The sequence below is a fragment of the Hydra viridissima genome, unplaced genomic scaffold (assembly GCF_058129835.1).
Source record: "Hydra viridissima isolate aposymbiotic clone 2 unplaced genomic scaffold, HvirCarnegie_v1 scaffold_7, whole genome shotgun sequence".
Classification (NCBI taxonomy): Eukaryota; Metazoa; Cnidaria; class Hydrozoa; order Anthoathecata; family Hydridae; genus Hydra; species Hydra viridissima.
Window position 1 is genome coordinate 7,257,214 of NW_028324306.1, and position 23,044 is coordinate 7,280,257.

A 23,044-nucleotide genomic window follows, 5' to 3' on the forward strand; every position below is an offset into this window, starting at 1 on the left:
AATACTGCTAGAAATAAAATTTTAAAGAAAGTTTATACATCAAAAGATGGGTAATAGATCCTTTAACAAAAGTGAAAAAATATTACAAACCAATAATTATGATTATAAGCCAATTTTTTATCGCAGTTATGTATTAAGTTTTTATCACAGTTATGTATTAGTTCATTTGTTATCTCGGAACAGGACTGAACTGCACGATTACTAACTGATCTTTAGAACTCGGTGAGCGTGGTAGAGGAGATGCTATTATCGGGGTGCTAACTAAGCACGGTTTTTTAACGGGTTTTTTAGAGCGATCTGGTATATGAGGAGGAAGGACTTTAGAATGACTTTCATCGTTATCAAAGATACCATCAGGATTATGATCATTACGTGCAATAGTTTTAAATAATTGATTACTTAGTACTTCAGGCCGAAGATGGAGGTCCGTAATGTCATTTTTGACGGATTGGTCAGTTTTCAAGATAACATTTTGTGGCGAGTTCTGATCTCCATAATCTCCATACTCTACCAAAACGTTCATCATTTTTTTCTCAGTTGGAGATGAAATATGTTGACCAGGTGAACGGAAATCTTCATTTTTAACTTGCCTAATGCTAGTTGACTTGATGAAAACTCCGTCATCTTCTTCAGAAAGTTTTTTAGAAGTTATTTGGCTAGCTGAATCTGAATGATTCCCTAAGTCTGAATCAATCTCATTACCCGTTTGTTCAACGAAATCAGAGGAAGATTTGGTTAAATAATCAGGAGAGGGAATAATAGTCCGGAGCAAATTTTCTTTACCGTGCCTTATGTCGACATTTACGTTCGTTGGAGATATGTTTGAAGAAGTATGACTTTTCTTCGTAGAAATGTTTCGTGGTTTAATTGATCTGTTTACGAGCGGTGGAGGAGTGTTAGCATCAGGTAAAACTGAAACTTTCGATTCTCTTAGTTTTTCTTTAAGCAATATATCACTTACAAATTTTTCACCCTGTCCTTGCGGAACTAACTTAGTTGTAACTCTACCATTCGGATATGTTGTCGTAACAAGGTCAAATACCAAGTTGTACATCAAACCTCCACCTTTTACATCTTCAAGAGAAATGTTCTGTTCTTCAGAGATCTTTAGCAAATCTTCCTCCGTAAGTTGCACTGATTGTACAACCCCAGTAAAGTCAGTACAACTAATTACAGGCTGGGTTGCGGTATGTTCAGCGGGCGTTAACTCGTGGCATGTTAAATGAGATCGAGCTTTAGTGTCGTCAGAATAGCAGCTCTCATTGTTGCTACTGTGGTCTACAAGATCTGCCTCGTGAACGTCTTTATCTACCGGTGCAATGTTTGTATCGACTCTATCTATTGGTGCAATGTTTGTGTATGGAGTTTTCTTGCGCTTTACGTTCCTCAAATCACTTTGAGGCGATCCTTTAAGTGGTTCTTCTCGACGAACAACTCCGTCTTTGTTTAATTCTTCGAGTTCATCAATGACTTCGACGTTTTTGAAAAACGACACCGAATTAGATTTTGCATCCGAGTTTTTCTTTTTTAAACTAGAGCGTTTAACTTTTTCTCCCTGAAGTGGTTCGTTGCTAACTGCTTCATTCCAAAACGGCCGTTCAATATGATACGGATGAGATTCAAAGCTGGACTTTATTTCATCCGGTTTCTTCTCATTGCTCAAATTGCTAGCTTTAAGTGAATCTTGCCCTGTTTTATCAGTATTCGTCTCATTATTGTTTGGTACATCATTATGATTTTCGCTTGGTAATTCATTAATACTTACCTGTCTCTTAAAATCGCATGTATAGTCTGGAGAAGGAATCCTCGGTAAGGCTGGTTTACGATTTTCTAGACATGTTTGGGGTGAGCTATTTGTAAAATTTGTATTAATTGCTCTGACTTCCTCGCTTGTAGAAGAGGCATCAGATGGTGATCGACTAAGATTCGAGACGTTTCCTTGCCCAGCACTAATCTTATTAGAACCTTTGTGAATGACAGTTTTGCGGTACCACTTGAGAGCCAATTTTATCACAAGGGCACAAATTGGTTCATTCTCTTCGTTAAAAGAATCGCTTTCTTCATTAAGTAACAAATTATTTTGTAACATGTTGTCTTCAAGAATGCCTAAAAAACTTGGAGAAGATATTTCTATAGTACCATCGTGTAAAAATCTGTTTTCAGAAAGCCCTAACTTTCGGATGCGCTCTTGTTTTTTTTTTTCATTTTCATAATCAAGCAAGGTTTTTTCTATAACGTCTGCATAAATAGGCTCAGACGCAACGGCTAACGGAGAAAATGGACCTTCGTGCATAACGTCGTGAATATCTGGCGCAACTTCAATGCACTTTCTTTGAAGTATATCCATGAAATCTACAGGTGTCAATGGTAAATGCTCAAGAACTGATAAACTTTCATTTTCTGTTTTGATGCTAACAGCACATTGTCGTTCATATTCTTGTAAAGTTTCCTTCATGACCATTGCGTACATTGGTTCCTCGTGTTCCGTTATTTTTCTTTTCAACACAGGTTTGTGTTGATCTGCATTTAATTTTGTCTTCATAAGATTTAAAAAGTTTGAATTGGTTTGATGCAATCGAGAAGCATTTAATGCAGCTCGATGTTCTGGTGAATCTGTTTTAGGAGCATTAAGTGAAGTGTGTCCATTCAAACCCAATTTTGCTCCCAATGTAATTCCCGTAAAATCCATTCCAGAAACTTCAGAATCAGGCAGAGTTTGGCATTTGTTTTCACAGCTCACAACATCATTTTCTATACTTTCACTAAATTTTTCAGATTCTTCAAAACATTCGTGCGAAGTCATCTGAAAATTTTTTTCTGAAAAAGGTTTTATATACTTTTGGAATTCAATATCCTCATGATAATCTGCAATATCTGAAGCGACATATTTTTGTAGCAAGCTTTTGTTCTCGGTAGCTGGAAACTCTGAAGTTGAAAAGATATCCTCCTCCTTTGATATATGTGATTTTTTTGTGTTGGTTTCATCGTGATTACACTTCTCCTCCTGAAGGGAAAAAAGTGACTCTTCTTGCAGGTTAAACTGATCGTTATTCTTAGGCAAATCATTTACATTACGTTTTATGCCAATTGAGTTTAGCATTTCGCCACCCGATCGAAACGGTTTTCTTTGCCCTAAAGGTGAATTATGAGGAGAAACCCAAGGCAAAGGAGAGATAGCTACAGCTTTTTTCAAAGCTAAATGTCCAGCAGATGAACCATTTGATATATCGGAGTGAACAGTCATTGAGTCGCTGCATGTCTCAACAACTGTTGAAGACGAAACAGGACTGTCTTTAGCTTTATTTTCATCCATAATGAACAACTTTTCTTCATCGTTTAAAACTCGATTTTCTTTAAAAGCAGAGTTCTCTATTATCCGAAAGTCAGCTTCAAATTTATCAAGTTCTTGGTGTGAGTCTTCACCATCAGGGTTTATACTTACGGCTACTGGCCACGCATTCGTCGTTAAAGGGGGAGCTTGTTTCATTGTACCACGAGACAGAGATCCATTCATAGGAACAGTAGACAGTTTAGCCGCAATCCCACCAATTGAAAACTTGTCAGCATCCATATCAGAAACTTTAATGTTGTTTGCAGCAATATTAACTTTCTTTTTACTTTCTACACCTTTTCCTTCCTCTTTTGAGTCTCTATGAGATTTTGCTGGAACAGATTTTACTGCTGTGTATACTATTTCGTAATTGTCACACGCTTCATCGTTTTTAAAATTCGACACTGAATCGAGGTCCGCGACTGCAGCACGTTTGACAACAGACTTTCGATTTGTTTTTATTTCTTTTAAGCAAACAAACTCGACGCTTTCTTCGTCGCTTGTAAAGCTCGAGGTTTTCATTATGTAGCTATCGTGGTTTGTATCGCTGTTACAATCCATATTATGTAATTCACTGTTAATTTCTTTAGTTAATTCTTGATTGTCGATTAATTCTTTTGCTTTGCGTTGTTTGTGTGGAGAATTACAATCATTACAAAACTCGCCAATATCGCTCCCAGATTCATCCGACGAACTTGTAGGTATTTTTATTTCAATTTTATCCAATATTTTTTCTTCTTGCTTTAAGTTCGAACTTGGGTTCCAAATTTCAGGCGATTCTTTTAGTATCTACATTAAAAAAAATTAAAATGTAAAAGTTTAAAATCTGATCGATTAGTTTTCTTAAGGTGGATTTTCATTAGAAAGGTTTTTAGCTCAGAGGTCTTTCATTATCTTATAATTCTTTATAATAAATGTAAGATAATGAAAAACTAAAACCAGAAAACTTTAATACCAGGAGGAATATACCAGGAAGAAAATCAACTAGAGAGCAATAGCATTTCTTTATCTAAAAGTTTTTCATGATTTTAAAATTCTTAATTAAATGTTAAATTCATGTTTAAAAAAAAAGTAATGTAAAATAAAAGAAAAAGGTTTGTTAATAAGGGAAGCAGTTTTATCACACGCGTACTTAGAGTATATAAACTTACTTGTAAAATTAGTACTCGTTAGTAAAGCTTAACCCCTCGCCGATAATCCTAGGTGCAAAAGTAAACATATGATTCTTAAATTCAAAGATTGTCTCGAAGCTGTTAAAAAAGATGATAAATAACGTGAAAAGTTTGACGCCTTAAAAATTTTTTAAAAAGTTTTCAAAACTTGCTCCGTAAAAACTCGTTAAATGCTTTAACTTGAGAGATCTTTCTAAATCTATAATAATTACATAGCCAAACTTATATTTTTATCTAATCCATATGAGGAACCTATAATGGTACATCACTATTAAGAGTACTTGCGGAAAAAAAATAAAAACATACATTCGGATTTGAACCTTCAACTTTTTCTTTCTGCAGCAACAAGCTTTTAGTCGTCTAAAAAGATTTTTCAGACAATAAAGAAAAAAAAAAAAAAAAAAATATTACAAAAAATCCAAAAAAAAAAGACGAGTACCGCTATGTGTTGTAAAAATATCGCGAACGATCCGAAGAAATCTTCAGTTGTGACTTTCGTGAAATCGTCTCCGAAAAATTCAACAAGCTCTTGGAACTCGCACTGCATACGCGTATAACTCGTCAAAAGTTCATGAAACGATTTATAGGCTTTGTCAGAAAATTGCTATTCCGTACCGTCAAAGAAAACTTAAAAATAATATTAGGTTAAAAGAAATAGCCTGTTCATTTAGAACTCTATTCACATCAACTCGATGAATATCAATCTTCAATTATAGTGCAAAAAAAATAGTAATAATAATAATAATGACCATGAAAAGATACAATAATTGCGCGCACAAACTGATCTTCGTAACTATTTTCAGAAACTATATTTTCGATCTCCTACAAGTTAAAAAAAATCTTTAACCAAGGGTTAGCATTATTCGAAATCATAAAATTTATCTCAAGCCATATGATTTTTCAAATTTGATATAGACTAACGGGGAATTTTTTGAGCGAAATAAAATTATGCTTTCAAGATAATTCTTACTTTCATTCCGCATTTTATTTCTTCGGTCTCTTTTTTTACCATCTGACTGCACACTGAAATAAAATTTAAAGATGTCGGTCAAAAATTTCTTGACATTTATAGAGTGAGTAAATTCTTATTCTATGACAAAAGTTAAGTATCAAATAAAATAATATTAATACTAAAATTAATTAACAAGAAAAAAGATTACCATTACACAATATCAAAATAAATAATTTTTTTTCCCCACAACCGTTAAAAATTAAAATTCTTCACACTAACATATTATGTACGCTCTTTTTACGCAAACCGAAAACGCCGACAAAAGAGCTGCACAAACAAGCAGATAAACTCACGTTAAGTTATGTTCAAACATTGTTCTTCTCATATATGATTACAATAAATATTTGAAAGGGAAAAATGTCAAACAATTTAATGTCTTATTTATCTTTATCTGTTCTAAATAAATCTTTAAGTCTTCAATTCATTTAATTAAAATATTTTTATATTGTTAATATGCTGTGCATATGTTTATATTGTTGCTATGCTGTACGTAAATAAAAATTTTTTTTACGTAAAACTCACCTTTTGCTGCGAGTGGCACAGAGGATAATTCCTCGTGGATCTCCAAAACAAGTGGTTTTTTTTTTAACAAGTTACCAACCATTACGTGAAGCAGAGTAGATTTGCTATCTGAAGTTTTTGTGCTAATCAGCTGAAAAAACAATCATTTGCAAAAAAAAAAACTGAGATTTTTTCCACTTTTTATTTTGCTTATGACTGTTTTTCACAAAATAAAAATTGTAGTTAAAACAAAAATATACCTTCGATAAGAAAGATATTTTAAATCCATTTGCAGTGGGCATTTTGATTAATCCAGTAGAATTGGGTAGTTTAACGGTGCTTTGGTTAATGTAGTTTCCAGTGGTTAAAATTAACTGCAATAACAAAATCATTTTTGTTTGTAACTGAAAAAAAGTTTCCTTATTTTGTTTTTAATGCAAGATCCTTTTAATATCTGACATCTGCAGTGGCAACCGCACTGATGATATCAACAACATTTTAAGCGGATGATTTGCAATTTATGTAATTTATGTAATTATGTACAAGAAGAGAATACAGCGTTTTCTATGGAAATAGAATGAAATTTCAAGCTGTGAATCTTCAGCCAAATCGAAGAGGAGTAGTTGATAAAGTATTTAAAACCTGATTTTTAGATTAAATAGAAGATTAACTTTCCAAAAACTAATCATATAGGATTTTTTTATACTTAAGTACAAACGTTTAAGTATAGATCTGGTTTTAGTTGGTTTCCAAATATGGTTACTATTTATTTTGAAAAACTATTTCATTAACTACCAGCATAATAATTTTTATCAAAACTTAATTCTAAATTAAAAGAAAATTAATTTTGTGTTTAAGTAGAAATTCTATTTATCTTTACAGTAAAAACAACTAAATAGGTTAATTCAAAGATTTAAATTAATTTTTTGTAGTGGTTATTTTTATCCTTAGAACTTTAAAAAAAATTGTTAATATACAATATTTTACTTGGTTACAATATTTTGTTAGGCAAGATTCAAAGTTAGCCAACTATATCTTTGTATGACAAACAAAATGTATATTTAACAGAATGTATGCACAAATTTAATACATATTTTACAGAATGTACTCTAAAAATTTGCAGCCTGTCTCTGTTTGTACCGACAGAGACAGGCTGCAAATTTTTACAATAATATAACTAAAAAATAATAGCTTAAATACAAAACCAATTTTTATCTAGGGTTCGGACTGTATAATTTATCTGCGCCGACAAAATTTACTGCTTTGCAGACGATTTTTTGAAATCAACAAAAAAAAGTTTTAAACTTAAAAAATGTTTTAAGTTTAAATTTTTAAACTTAAAAAATGTTTTAAGTAATATTTTAACTTTATTATAAATTCAGTGATTAGTAACAATAGGAGTTTTCAAAGATTCTTACAGTAATAAAAAAATATAATGCCGGAGCCTATTCGGTGATTTCTTGACATTCAATTTCATTGAGAATTGCACCTTCTTCAAGAATGTAATCAGTCTTGTCATTTGTGTCCATCAGCACGCTATTGGTATACAAGAATACCAGCTTTTCAACTCTCTCATTCGTAAGACGATTTCTTAGTCGCGAGTGAATAAATCGAAAGGTCGACCAAGCTCTTTCTGCTGTAGCCGATGAGCAGATCATTTCGTTAATAGGCTTAGCAATTTCGTAAAGAGCAGGATATTTATCGCGACCGATAATGTTCCAATAATTTCGCGCGTTCATCTTGAATATTGTTTCCTTTCTTCTCTCAGGCAGCGCAGCCATTTCTCCTATAAAAGCAATCAATTCAACCTCAGCAGCGTCAGCAATTTCAGGTTTGATTTTTTTGGCGAATTCAACTGTTGTAGAAACTATGTCCTTCACAAGCAAGTTGACTCCATGAGCTCCGCATCCGCTAGCCGAGATGTGTGGATATTTCTCCTCAATGATCCTCCACGCTGATTTCATAACAGGAGCGTTGTCGCTTATGAAACTGGTAAATTTTTTGTGAGCCAATCTTCTCAATAACTTGTAAGATTGCCGCGGCAATTGCAGATGAATTTTGAATGATTCCGAGTGTATTTATCGAGGTGTAAAAAAAAGGCTTCTGATTGGGCGCTTTAATACAAAAATTCACTATGTGATCGCCTCTTATGTTCGTCCAGCCGTCAGACATCAGTGTTAAGTTTGTTTCAGAATTCAAAATTTCATTTATAGAAGTAGAACATTTTTTGTATTTTTTGTCGAGCAGAGATCCTGATAAGGCTTTAGCATTCGGGATGACAGATGCGATGGATTGAGCGACTTAACGAAATCCTTAAAGGCCTCCGATTCGACTAAACGAAATGATATACCCGTACGGTAAAAGAAATTAGCAAGCTTCGTATCGATATCATTTTTGAGCTTTTCATTAATTGGTGGATGTACACGCTGCGTCAGTGAATCAGTCGTAGACGGAACTTACTGAGAATCATTGATTAGATGTGACGATTCATAATTACGCTTTGAAAACAATCTTTTTTCCTCACAACACTGGCGTTTGGACATGTTGATCTTTTATGCGCTGCAAGGCGTTCCTTCGACCATTGAACAGTTTTGTTACGTGCTAAACAAACCTCTGATTGATTGAAGCGCCAGAACGCTTCTCTCGATCAAGATTTGTCAAATAATTCGAAATTTTAATGTTTCCCTATTTAAATATTTTGAATGACGAAAATACACGATTTCTTGATTCTAAATCACTTTATGTTGTGGTAAGAAACACAAAAGCTTATATTGATTGATTATACGTAGCTCGAACCAAAAAGAAACAGATAAGTATTGAAAAACTCGTAAAAAGTAGATAATTATACAAAAATAATTTCAGACATTTGATTCAGATAATTAAAATTTTTCTTTTCCATTAAAATGTCGGCGCCGCATATCTGCGCAGAAGTCGGCGCCGACGTCTGCGCAGATATGCGCATATTTTTGTCTGCGCAGATCTGCGCAGACACATTTTCCGAACCCTACTTTTATCTATCTTTTTTTTAAAACATACTAACAAGATTGTTTAAAATTACTTTGTAAAATTACTAAGTTTTGGATTGCAATCAAATTGAATGAACCTCAATTCCCTGATCTTAATCCAATGATTAAAAGTTACAAGAAAAATGAAAATCCCAAAATTTGAAAATAAAAATGCAAAAATTTCAAAAACTAAGAGAATGCATTCCAAAAACCTGTAATGCTGTAATCAAAAAAAAGTAAATGATTTGTTTTGATGAGTTAAAGATTTGAAGAATATTATCATTATTATTATTATTATGTAATGATATGATTTCTAAAAGAATATTTATTTTAAATATCCACCTGGATTCTAAAAGAATATCATAAAAAATTCCTGAGTTTTCATATAATGACATGATTTCTAAAAGACATTTTGACATAATCTAATAAACATAAAGAATAATTGAAATAAGTAATCAAGAGACTCTTAATCCTTTGAATAGTTTTCAATAAGATGTTAGATTGCAATGCTTCTATCAATTGTGAGGCGAATCCTAAATGTTTTTGATTGTTAATGCAACAAAATAATTAAAACATTTTATTTCATTCTATTTAAAACAAAAACACACAAAAAAAATGTATTCAAACCTCAAGGATCTTTCGCAGCCGTTTACTTTCGCGAACCTCTTTGCATGCTTTTAACACAACATCAATAGACTGAAAATCATAACAAAGTCATAACAAAGAAAAGCAGAATAATTAGTTTACAAATGAATTATAAATGGAATTTTAAATATATAGGCAGTCTAGAATGCAAACATTTTACAAATCTATCTAAAAAAGACGACTTACAGAAATTAGTCTTTCAACTTTTTCTTCAAACTCCATTTCAAAGTGCATAAAATTCAACCGTTCTTTGTATAAGGGTATTTCCAACATCTGAATACCAAAAACTTTTGAGAAGGGTGTATTTTAATACTTTTTTTACAAATAAAATAAAATATCAAAATAATTTTTATGTAGGAATCATCTTAAACCTTTTTAGAGAATCTATCAGCAACATTTAATTTATCTAATGTCAGGTTGTTAGACTTCAACTCTTGAACCTGAAAACAATAAAAACATTAATATTGAATGATTAGCAAACTCATCAATAACAATACGATAAGTAAACTTTCAAAAAGAAAAATCAAGGAAGCAACTTTGTTATCATTAAACAGTTTGAAAAAAATCGAACCTCATTAAAAAAAAATCGAACCTCATTAAAAAAAAATCGAACCTCATTAAAAAAAAAACGAACCTCATTAAAAAAAAACGAACCTCATTAAAAAAAATCGAACCTCATTAAAAAAAAAATAAAACCTCATTAAAAAAAAATCGAACCTCATTAAAAAAAAAAGAACCTCATTAAAAAAAATCGAACCTCATTAAAAAAAACGAACCTCATTATCGTCTGGGAAACAGCTGATCATTGTTTCAATATGAGATGTGGAAAACTTTGAGTGGTCTACATTTAGAACTAGTTGGTAAATATCTTCCACTGATATTTTCAAATGACCTAGAAAAATACCTAAAGTAAAAAATAAAAACTCATCCTCATTCACCTGCATGTAAAATTAATTTAACTGTATAATTTTTGGTATAGTGATTTAAAAGTTTAAATAAGGATAAATGAAACTCTTTAACACAGAATTTTTTATATTAATTTACCAATGTTCAATTCTTTCTTTGAGCTTAATATTGTTGAACTTCTTAAATCTAAACTTTTTTTTTCTGCATAGAAAACAAAAGAAAAGATTATTAATAAATAATAATAGTAATAATAGTAATAATAATAATAATAATAATAATAATAATAATAATAATAATAATAATAATAATAATAATAATAATAATAATAATAATAATAATAATAATAATAATAATAATAATAATAATAATAATAATAATATTAATGATTTTAAAATAGGCTTTTTAAATAATCACTAATAGCTTTGGTGCAAAAGATCTTGAAGTGAAAAATGAAAGAAAAAATAATCAATAACACAAGTCACATCTTTGGAAATATTACAGATAAACCCATACCAGATTTTTCTGCTTCAATCTTCCTCCCAAATAATTTTTTCAACTCATCAAAATTAATTTCACTTCTTGCACTCCCAGGTTCTTGTGCTAACTTTTTTTTTAAAAAAAAAGAAAGGTAAGTTGCTAATAACCAATGCTAATTTAAAGTATCACTAAAAATATGCTCAGCAGAACTATGAATATATGAATACTGACTTAAAATAAATGAATGCTTTCAGATTATTTGGAAAAAAATAACAAACCAACATGTTTTAAATTATTGTATGTTTTTACTTCTACAATCAGTTTATGCCTCTTACCCATGTACACAATCTCTGAACAAAATACTTACAAACAAATACTTACTTGCAAATAACCTACTGTTATTTACTTTCGCTTACCATTTTATTTCCATTATTTTGTGTAATTTATAGCAAATTTATTTTACATTGTAAATTTACCTTGAAAATGATCAATAAAATGATCAGTAAAATGATTAAAGCTTGTTGGAAAAAAATTTAAATGTTGTCATCTTCTTAAACTTCTATGTCAATGTGTTCTAATAAGAGATCCTCTTAAAACTTCTGTCAGTGTGTGCTAATAAGAGATCCTCTTAAAACTGCTGTCAGTGTGTGCTAATAAGAGATCCTCTTAAAACTTCTGTCAGTGTGTGCTAATAAGAGTATTTTTTTATTACTTCTATGTGCTAATAACAGATTTTTTAAAGTAATTTTTTAAAAGTGCTTTTAAAAGTTTCATGAAAGATTTATCAGAAATTAAAGGAAAAAATGTTAAATTAATAATAATAATGATGGGGAAGAAAAAGATAATCAAATTAAAAAAATAAAAACAAACCTCAGCCCACACTGTATTTTCAATTTTTGACTTAGGCAGCAGTTCCCAATCAATTCTTTTCATAAACAGTGGTTTAAGAATGGAACTGTTTTGCTGGTTAATATCAACTGAACCAGTATATATAGGTGGAGGTGATGGGATTGGCAAAAAAACCTTCAATGGGGAAGTGGTTGGTGTAAGTGGTAGAGACTCTTTTCCAGCAATTTGCATGTTTTTTTTATCTTCATCATCATTTTTGGCTTCAGAATAAAAGGTTTGATGGTGATGAAGTGAAGATGGTGATGAACCATGATTTTTTGGGATAAGTTGAGGAACATGTTGAAGAGTACCAGACAAAAAATCACTTTGAAAACTTTTAGATGATGGCCCATGTTTTAAAGAATAATTAGCTGGAGCTTTTTTTTTGGATAATCCTGAGAGAACTGCAAACTCACGTGGCGACTCAGGTGGCGTTTCATTAGGAGGTAATGGATATTCAAATGTTTCAGAATCAATTAGATCAGGAGGTAGAAATTCATGGATTTCAAGGGGAAATTTATATTTAGAAAACATTTCAGAACTTTTGTTTATGGGTTTACTTGGAGTCTTTGGACTTAAATATTGATACAAACAATCTTTAGATGCTCTTTTGATATGTTCTGCAGATGTATTATTTAACACATAATCTGTGAAGAAGTTTTTTTCTTCAGGACAGCAACTTTGCTCAGATGTTAAAAGGTTGCAAGGTGATACCCAAATACTTTGGTTATCTCTAGATTTATTTAAAGGCTGTACAAGATTGTTATGTTCACACTTAATCTGTTTTGTTTTGATTTGCATGCTCTTTTCTTGCTCAGCTGCAAATAAAACATTCATTTAAATCAAAATAAAGGTAAATATGTTAAAATTGAAAAATCAAAAAGAAAAAAAAATACAAATTAGAATTTTTGTGGTCTAGTACTCTATCAATTTGATCAGTTTTTTTAACAAAATTTTAGGGGACAAAATGTTCAGTGAAAGCTTTTTTTATTAATTTGATAAAATCAGGTTGTCAATCAATCAGCAGTTTCTTAATTTGATAAAATCAGGTTAAAATAAAAATAAATGGTGTTACTTGTCTGTTTTTCTGTTTGGTACAATTATTTTAAAATACATAAATTGAATTAATCATTTTAGTTTATTAAGTTACTTTTATACCTTGGGACATAAGAAATTCACTGGCATATCGTTCAAAGAGTGGGTGATCACAATGTGGTAGTATTTGACCAATGTAGAATATTAACTGTGTTTTATGTGGTGCATCAATCACTTTTTTTAATGAATCAAACATCATTCCCATATTCCTGTAAATTTAATGAATCAAACATCAATCGCATGTTCTTGTAAACTTAACAAACCAATTATCAAATATATACCCTATGTTCTTATAAATTTAAAACATCAAACATCAACCCCATATTCTTAAAATCTTAACAAATCAAAAACATGAGTAAACTGGTAAATTCTATTAAATATAGATTCAGCTGTTCTATTAACAATTCCACTATATGTAAAACAAAAAATAAGATTTACCTGTTCTTTATGTAGTTCATCAGAGTTTCTTTCACAAATAGCTGATCTTGTACTGACAATCGCATCACTAGCTAAAATGAAGAATCAAATATTTAAAAACGTAGTTTATAAACTTCTTTTTTAAATACACTTTAAATTTAATATTCCAGGAAATTTTTAACTTTTATATTAACAACATTTCAACAAGAGGTATTTTTTCTACACTTTATATATTAAAGTAACATTATATTTAGATTTACAATATAAATTAGTAATATGTTACAAATACAAAATGACAATAAAATTATAATTATGAATGTTAAAGTTATGTAATATATTTAAATTAAAATAATTATTTTTAATTGTTAATATTTGACCTGCTCTTTGAATTCTTTTGCTACCAATTTTGTAGTTATGCTATTCTTTATTTTATCACTAATCCCGCTGTATATGCAAAGTAAAGGATCAGGGCCACTATTTATCAATAAGTCAACAACATTTTGGTATGATAAAGATCTATTTGTAAGAAATAGAAGCTCCAAACTTAACTGGTTTGAAAGATATGACTATAAATAATTTAAAAACTATTAATTATAAATTTACTCAGGAGACTAAAACAACCACAAAATGACTGTTGATAAAATAATTACTATTAAAATGGCTTCCATTGAATGACTGCCATAAAATCATTACTAACAAAATGACAACAAACTGACAATCAAACAAATAGTCTAATCAGTAAAAAGTTCCCAATCTTAAGTTTTGCAAAATTCATTTCATAAGCAGTTGTTTTTTTTTTAAAAAATAGTCATTTTGTTAGCAATTTATTTTTTGACATTTGTTGGTAGCTTTTGTGTTTATTTTGTGGCAATCATTTTACAACAGTCTATTATTGTAGATCCATTTTAATTACAGCAAAACTGTCCTAAAAGCATTTTTAAAATGATAGCCAACTAATTAATAAAACATACCTGATGTCAATGTTATTGATTTCCAATAAACGGTCACCTGCAATTAATCCCGCTATAGCAGCTGGACTTCCTTAAAAAAAAAATAGAAAAATTATTTAAAATAAACATACTGCATTTAAAAAAAAGTCTTTATCTAAAACATTTTTGTATCAGCATTGATTTATGTCAAAAAAATGAACAAAGTAAAATATTTGCAAAAAAAAAAACAAAAAAACATTTTTATTTATTTCTCCTAAATTCAGTTTTCTAAAGATTTGTTTTACAGGAACTTTTCTTGAACAAATCTTAAATACTATATATTTAAAAAGGAATATTTACCAGTAATAACAGAGTGTATAGATACTGGCTTGCTTTCAGACAATATTATTCCTAATGACATAGATTCAACTGTTCGATGAAGTTGAACATATCTAAAAAAAAAAAAAAGAAATATTTCTACTTACAACTTTATATTTAAACAATTGTTAATAGAAAAAAATCATTTATAGAGCTTTAAAATATTATTATTCAAGACAAATAGAAGTTTAGCTCTATTATAAGCACACATTTTATGATCACAATTTTTCGCAACTTGATCACAATTTTTCTTATTTGATTTTAATTACCAAAATATAGCATAAAAGGAGACAGCAGGACAGCTTAAACTTTTGCCTTCTTATCTAGCAGTTATTAGCATTATTCAATATCTAAGCCTTTCATCTTGCAAATTTAGACTTATAGTCTGAAATATCTTTTAAAAAACTGTGCCATTTTAAGGTACTCAAATTTGTTGCAAAAAAAAAAAAAAAATGCTAATAATCTTTTTTCAAGAATGATCTAATTTTCTTTAATTATCAAAGAAGAATCACTTAAGGTTGCAAAAAAGGGTTGTAACTATAAGTGATACTATTTTGAAAATTGATAACTTTCAAAATACTAAACAAACTTGGATGAAAATTATATTTGTTTGTTAAGTATTTAAATCATGTTTTAATTTTAACCAATAAATGATTTGAGAAAACCTGATTGTAATTCTAATGTTTTAGAAATGAACTTCATCAAAAAAGGGTATTTTGATCCCAAGATGCTTTAAGTTAATGAAACAAGAAGAACAAAAATCTGTATTGTGATGTAATCATTTGACTTTTATTTTACAATAAATTCTCAATTATTTGCAAAAAACTTTTATTTGATTTTATTTAAATTTCTTTAGGCTATTGCTTTTATAAAAGGTGGCTAAAACATTTAGTACTCTGTTTTTCTTTATATTGTTTATTACTATTACATCATGTTTTTTATTTCAAAATGTTGAACAAGTTTAACAAAAATAAGGATGCCAAATAAAATGTTTTTCAGTGTGGGTTTGAAAACTTATAGTAATTGGTTTAATAATGGTTCATATCATATATCTAAATCATTTAAAATAAAACATTACTGTTCTATAAATAGTCATTTAGTCTGCTAAGGAGCCTTCTGCAAGGAAACATGACTAAATACCTTTTGATGCTGATCATGAGTGCTTCTTAGTTGCAGTTATAAGCAAAAATTTAAAAATTTAATTTAAAAAATTTGCTATAGTGCTTCACTGTCTGTTACAAGAAAATCTAGAAGATTGTAGCTTTCTAGAATCTTTTTAGGAACAAAGCAGAAAACATCTAAAAAGGAATCTCTTTAATGTGGGCTGATAATGATGCAAAGTAACATATATAGTTGCAATAAATAATCAAATTGATCAAGTGAAGTTGACTCAGTTGAAAGGACTAGAAGCAAAAAACTTTGTGCATTAAAATTTCCCACTGCTGAGAAATTTGACTGCTAAGTTTCAGCATTGTGTTAATTAGAAAATTCTGATTAAAATAGTCTCTACTAACATATAATGTAGTAGTAACTATAGTAATGGGAAACAATTAGGTTTGAAATATTTTTTCCAAAAGCTGCAACTTTTACTGATTTAAAAGCTTTCAAATAGTTAACTACAAATAAATATCAGATGCTTATATTTTGGGATTTCCTTTATCACGCCTTGTTGAAGATAATCTAATTTTCCAAAGATTTTGTTGGAGCTATTTTCGTCCAATCTAATAGCCTCGATAAGTAATATGATAACAAGACAACCAAGTCTAAAACCAGGTTTCCAGAGGAACAATAATATTTTGCATTGCATAAAACTCCAACCCCCCTGTCATTGAGTGCAATTCTGGTGAAGTTATCTTATGAATACCTTCAGGATTCTCATCCAATTAAATCATTCTTTCAGGATTCTCATCCAATTAAATCATTCTTTCAGGATTCTCATCCAATTAAATCATTCTTTCAGGATTCTCATCCAATTAAATCATTCTTTCAGGATTCTCATCCAATTAAATCATTCTTTCAGGATTCTCATCCAATTAAATCTTTCTTTCAGGATTCTCATCCAATTAAATCATTCTTTCAGGATTCTCATCCAATTAAATCATTCTTTCACTAATTACATTGTAATAATGTGAGATTTTTGTGAGTGGGCATCCAACACCTTTACATTTCTAATCCCAGTAATCAAGATTTCCAAATGCCCTAAGATCTTCAGAGGTTAAAGAGCACAATCCTGTACAATATAAACAGGCATATTTTCTAGAGTGCATATACAAATCCAGCTATCACACATTTTAAATCAAAGGCCATATAATAGTTTACTTCCTCCAACTCTAATGTAATTAGAGTTGGAGGAAGTAAACTATATGGCCAAATATATTTTTGCCAAATATAATTAGTCCTAAATTTCAGTTAGATTCAGGAATGTCCTCAACTATAGCTTAAATCTGAATATACTAAACTCCATTACCTTGATAATTTGAAGAAAAGGAATGCAGATTTTCAGATTTACATGTAACATTTAGGAAACCTCCTCCTCCATCTACAGTTACATTCACAAATGCTTTACAAAGGTTTAATTTCCTTTCATTTATAATATGCATTATAAAATCACTTATACTTTTGACAAAAACCAAATTGCAGTCTATTTTTGACCATGCCTTTTCGCTTAAACTCAATTAACTCTGCATTGTAGAAGGATTCAAAATATGACTGGAGCTCTTCATATTTCCGAAATATATTTTTGGTAATACAATTTGTCCCAACTGAACTCATTAAATTGGAAACCAAGACTTGAGTTCTTACATTGGAAAGTTCCAAAAACAGTCCGTAGAGTTCACAGCATCTAAAGGGTCATCATATTTGCAGATTTGGTTCTTTCTGATTTTAAACCTAAAATTTCTATGGTAATCTGAACTGGGTTACCACCTGTTGAAATGATATTGATTGAATGCTGCCCCTTATATTAAATTTTCTTTCTCCATTTTACCTTAATATTTTTAGCCAACTGCTCTGCCTGTAAAGCGCCTATACTAAAGGCTAAATCAATAAGGTTTGCTGAGTTTTAAAGCAACTATGTCATCTTCAGCACTTTAAAAAATAATTTGACAAGAATAGATAAATAAAGAAGTTCACATACAAAATTAGAAGAATACAAAAAATATAAAATATAAAAATGTAAAAATTAGAACAATCAAATCATTGAAGATTACCTCTGTTTTTTTATATCTTTTTTTTTTTCCTTAGATTTTTCATCATATTTACAAATATATGAGATATAAAAATAAATGAATTATCTTGCTAGGTAAAAAGGATTTAAAAAAACTAATATTATACAAAGTTTGTCATTTATTTTTAAGAGCTATTGTCTGAGAAATGTAGGCAAAATAAGCAAATTTTGGAAGTGATGTCTTCAAATTGTACTCATTTTTAGATATTTTGTAAAAGACAATGAAAGTAGGCCACTGGTAATTTTTTTTTCTAAAATTTTTATTGATTTTGGAGATATTGGGTCCCAAAATTTGGCCCGTTTTGAGAAAACTTTGCGCATTGAGTGCAATTGCTACTTTGAGGAGTAGTTTTAGCAACATGAATATGACAGAAACATTTCTTTTTAATTTTTTTACTAATCTGGGTAGGTTTCTACAGTAAAAGTAAAAATTCAACAAGATTACATTTTCAGTTGTCTAGAAATCGTGGTCCGAAACCACAACATTTGAAATTTTACCCTAACTTTGAGCTCTAATATCTCTTAAGGCCAATACTTGTACGTAGTTTTTTTAGGTGTTTTTGAAAGACACTAAGACATACATTGACTTTTTGGAACAAAAACCATGTGCATGCAAGGACCTGGGAAGAAGTAACCTGCCAAAAATCACTTTTTGCGTTCAACGCGCTTTGATAGATTACCCATAACAACCGTGGCCTTAGGTCCACCATGAACAGTATAAGTTATTTATTTTCCATAAATATGCATCTTCAAATATCTGAAAAAAAATCTATGTGCTCGAGTGATAAAAAGCCTATAGATGTCCTAGAAGTAGCCTTATTTTGCCAATTTTTTAACTAAAAAAATACCCTAGCAACGGTATAGATATACTTAGCAATGGATACTTTACAGCCTTATTAATTAGTACTGCTATTAAAAATTTTAACATGATACTCTTTTATAAAGGAACTGTACAAGAGAACTTGAAATAAATACATATCGCACTTAAAATAAAAACAAATAAAAATTATATATAAATAAATACAATGTTCTATCTAATATAATATATTATATCATACATGACATAAATGTCATGTATGATATAATATCATGTTACATGACATAAATTTTTTTCAGTAGTTTTCAGTAGAAGAATTAAAATTTGTTAGTAAAAACTGCATTTTTTTAATATTAGTCAATAAATAATTAACAATAATCAAAACATGTCAGAGAGCAAGAATAAAGTCAGTCCTTATGAGAAATGCATATATTTTAATAAAGAGAAGACTTCTTGTGGTCCTTTTAAATGTTGGAACAAAGATGGAATCTTTTAAGTTAATGAATTAACTGCTGACATAACTAATCATTTATAAGCTTTAAAGGTATGAATAATATTAGAGCATTATTTGCTTTTTTATTAAAAGAAACAGGATTTCTTAATCCATAGGTGGAAAATCTAACGTTACTGTTTTATAGCTACTACCGACAAACCAGTGAATGAAAAATCTTTATTGATAGCCGGCTACAAGCTTATCTTTTACGCTATGACTCATTATGTGCGTACTATCATTTTTCTTTTGGTATTGGCTGGAAGCAGACAAACAGTTGTCAACACCCAAGACATGAATTTCAAATCGGTAAAAAAGCACCAAAAATTAGATCCGTCCCTTTGAACACCCTTGCTGCTTATAGTGAAAAGAATTTATCACTTCCTGTTGGAGCCGTATTTTGCTTCAGCCACCTAAAAAGTATTTCTACAGGTAACAATATTGACATGTTAGAACCAGCTCCAACACCAATAAAGTCTTGCTTTCCTGCTGATGACATATATGTTCCAGATAGAACAATCATTTCAGATGAAACTATCAAAGAATCAAAAAAAGCAGCTAGCTCTTTATGTGAAGCATTTAGAGCAAGTCCACTGTTCTTTTAGATAAAGCAAGTTCACCAGCAGCTGAGTACAATTTTAAAGCCAAGTGAATATGTGACAACTCAACAAACTCGATCATTATTCTGTAGGCAAGTAAATGAACTTGTATATTTACAAATACCCAAAGTAATTATGCTAAAAATTGTGATTTTTTTTCTTTTTTTGGGACTTGAGATAAACATTTAGCAATTTCCTTTATCCTTTAAGTGTAATTTTTTAGATGGAGTAAGCAAAAAAGAACAGGAAGGTTGGCAACCACTTTTTGTGAAGAGGTTAACTTAACTGATGATATGATTGATGAAACTGTTGATATGAAAGATGCACCTGAAAACGAAGATGATTTAAACAACGATATTCAGTTGATTGCAAAGGAGTTAGCAGCGGATTTTCAAATTGGTGATTGGATTATTGTTTCATACTTTATGCAATGGTATCCTGCAATAATTAAAAATGTAAGAAGTTTTAACACTATAATATTGTATTTTTGTGTATTGAGATCTATTACAAAATTATTGGTTTATTAACCATATTAACTAATTTCAAGGAATATTTAGGAAGCAGCAATGATTAGACGTTACTTTACCTCAACCATTAGGTCAATGATAATGGAATATATGTTTCTTGTATGGAAATGTCTGTTACACCTGGAAAGAACTGCTTCAAGTGGCCAACCAAAGAAAATATTCTCCAATGTTCGTCTCTTGACGTTTTTTGTAAGATTGATGCACCAACACCAACTAATGAAAGAGGTGATTATTCACTCTAAAAAGACGATATTGACAACATGGAGATTCAGATCGGCCTTTAATAAATTTATTATATATTTTTCTTAATTCTTAGAAAACTGCATTTCCCATCAGTTTTAAACGGAAAAAACGATCTTGAAGTTTAATGGTTCTTTCTTTCATTGATAAAATTTAAAAAAAAATTTTTTTTCAAGTTCTCTTGTACAGTTCCTTTATAAAAGAGTATCATGTTAAAATTTTTAATAGCAGTACTAATTAATAAGGCTGTAAAGTATCCATTGCTAAGTATATCTATACCGTTGCTAGGGTATTTTTTTAGTTAAAAAATTGGCAAAATAAGGCTACTTCTAGGACATCTATAGGCTTTTTATCACTCGAGCACATAGATTTTTTTTCAGATATTTGAAGATGCATATTTATGGAAAATAAATAACTTATACTGTTCATGGTGGACCTAAGGCCACGGTTGTTATGGGTAATCTATCAAAGCGCGTTGAACGCAAAAAGTGATTTTTGGCAGGTTACTTCTTCCCAGGTCCTTGCATGCACATGGTTTTTGTTCCAAAAAGTCAATGTATGTCTTAGTGTCTTTCAAAAACACCTAAAAAAACTACGTACAAGTATTGGCCTTAAGAGATATTAGAGCTCAAAGTTAGGGTAAAATTTCAAATGTTGTGGTTTCGGACCACGATTTCTAGACAACTGAAAATGTAATCTTGTTGAATTTTTACTTTTACTGTAGAAACCTACCCAGATTAGTAAAAAAATTAAAAAGAAATGTTTCTGTCATATTCATGTTGCTAAAACTACTCCTCAAAGTAGCAATTGCACTCAATGCGCAAAGTTTTCTCAAAACGGGCCAAATTTTGGGACCCAATATCTCCAAAATCAATAAAAATTTTAGAAAAAAAAATTACCAGTGGCCTACTTTCATTGTCTTTTACAAAATATCTAAAAATGAGTACAATTTGAAGACATCACTTCCAAAATTTGCTTATTTTGCCTACATTTCTCAGACAATTGCTCTTAAGTGCATAAAGAGTAAACTAAAGGATAATAATTGTTTAACTCTTTAACGCTTAATTTTTTGTTGCAAATATATACTTTATATTTATGGTATATACTGTATAATTAAATACATACATTGTAATTCACAAAAACATTTATTTTTTGAGTGATAGGTTCAGAAGCTGTTATAAATTTCTTTGATTTTGTTCTTAAATATATGTGCAACACTGAATCTTGTCACCATTTTCTTTGTTTTTAACTATGTACTTTGTAGCTCCCAGGGATTTATCTAAACTGTTGTTTAAGCAATAAAGATATATATGCATTAGATAAAGATATATGTATGCATTACATCCAAACAATTTTTTTTTATTTAAATTTTTGTTTTAAGTAAAAACTTACAACTTCAAACTTTCTGCCAGTACTGTACAACTTTTATTATCAGCACATTTTGCAAAGTTAAAATAAAAATTGAGGATATATAACATTTATTTTTTAAAAATACACCAACGTAGCACAAAATTTTAATTTCAAACCTAATTGTTTCCCATTACTACATGTTAGTAGAAACTGATGGTCAATTTTCTTAGGGGTGTTTCCCTTTATTCACCCAAGATTTGTAATGTAAGCCTAGAAAACTCTTTATAACTAATTTGTAATTAAATTTTACTAAAGAGATGTCAAAGTTGTATAATCTTTTAGGTGTAGATACAGTTGAGTTTCGAATTATTACATGTTATCAGTTTCCCAAACTACATAACATGCAATGTCACTGATTACTGTTTTGATCCTATCCTCTTTTCTTGCCTTAAATTACTAAATTGAAAAATTGAACACAGACGTATATGTAATAGTGATAACACTAAAATTTAAATATGGCATCTTTATGGTAGTCTTATTCATTGTCTCCATTAACGAAAACTAAGTACTTTATAAGTATATTTAGATTAATCTTTATAAAATATCATAACTTCCTGTATCTTGAATGCTCTGTAATAATTAGTGCATGATTATATGATTGAATCATATAATCATGCACTAATAATTGAGTGTACAAAATCTGATACAAAAATTATAACATAACAGTTCATATTTAAAAAGATGTAAACAGCAATTTGTGTTTAACAAACTGCATGAACTCAGTTTTATAATTGATTTCATCAACTTGTTAACTTAACTTCCAAGTTTTAGACAAAATTATCCAAAAAAATGATTTGTTTTTTTGTAAAAAAAAAAAAAAAAAAACTTTTAAAGTAACTCACTTGATTCTTGTGCCAGTAGAGTGAAATTTTAGTAACAGATCAAACTTTGCTCGATCTTCTATTTGTATCAAAGCACTAAAGTATCATGAGAAGTATTCATCAGAAAGATTTTCATTAAAAAAAGATATATAAAGGAG

General features: G+C 29.8%; 2 protein-coding genes across 5 annotated transcripts in view; one reads left to right on the forward strand and one right to left on the reverse strand.

Moving 5' to 3' along the window:
- LOC149885926 (E3 SUMO-protein ligase ZBED1-like) overlaps positions 1 to 23,044 on the forward strand; it is a 131,892-nt gene that overhangs the window by 40,470 nt on the left and 68,378 nt on the right. The gene's annotated exons all lie outside the window — the stretch shown is intronic.
- LOC145184915 (uncharacterized) overlaps positions 1 to 23,044 on the reverse strand; it is a 27,528-nt gene continuing 4,484 nt past the window's right edge. Inside the window, exons 3-22 of one of the 4 annotated variants that reach the window (XM_090092432.1) lie at positions 22,908 to 22,982; positions 14,739 to 14,830; positions 14,421 to 14,490; positions 13,827 to 13,965; positions 13,471 to 13,541; positions 13,096 to 13,241; positions 11,920 to 12,755; positions 11,086 to 11,176; positions 10,711 to 10,773; positions 10,443 to 10,570; positions 10,038 to 10,106; positions 9,853 to 9,939; positions 9,649 to 9,717; positions 6,277 to 6,390; positions 6,038 to 6,167; positions 5,474 to 5,526; positions 5,266 to 5,325; positions 4,943 to 5,107; positions 4,810 to 4,863; positions 1 to 4,120 (exon numbers count right to left, since the gene is read on the reverse strand). In XM_090092432.1, the coding sequence (XP_089948558.1) occupies positions 170 to 4,120; positions 4,810 to 4,863; positions 4,943 to 5,107; positions 5,266 to 5,325; positions 5,474 to 5,526; positions 6,038 to 6,167; positions 6,277 to 6,390; positions 9,649 to 9,717; positions 9,853 to 9,939; positions 10,038 to 10,106; positions 10,443 to 10,570; positions 10,711 to 10,773; positions 11,086 to 11,176; positions 11,920 to 12,755; positions 13,096 to 13,241; positions 13,471 to 13,541; positions 13,827 to 13,965; positions 14,421 to 14,490; positions 14,739 to 14,830; positions 22,908 to 22,982 (6,463 nt within the window). In that variant the 3' untranslated portion in view covers positions 1 to 169. Of the gene's footprint in view, positions 4,121 to 4,482; positions 4,531 to 4,809; positions 4,864 to 4,942; positions 5,108 to 5,265; positions 5,326 to 5,473; positions 5,527 to 5,663; positions 5,790 to 6,037; positions 6,168 to 6,276; positions 6,391 to 9,648; positions 9,718 to 9,852; positions 9,940 to 10,037; positions 10,107 to 10,442; positions 10,571 to 10,710; positions 10,774 to 11,085; positions 11,177 to 11,919; positions 12,756 to 13,095; positions 13,242 to 13,470; positions 13,542 to 13,826; positions 13,966 to 14,420; positions 14,491 to 14,738; positions 14,831 to 22,907; positions 22,983 to 23,044 lie in introns of those variants that run through there. The other 3 variants (XM_090092433.1, XM_090092434.1, XM_090092435.1) reach the window with 3 other exon arrangements.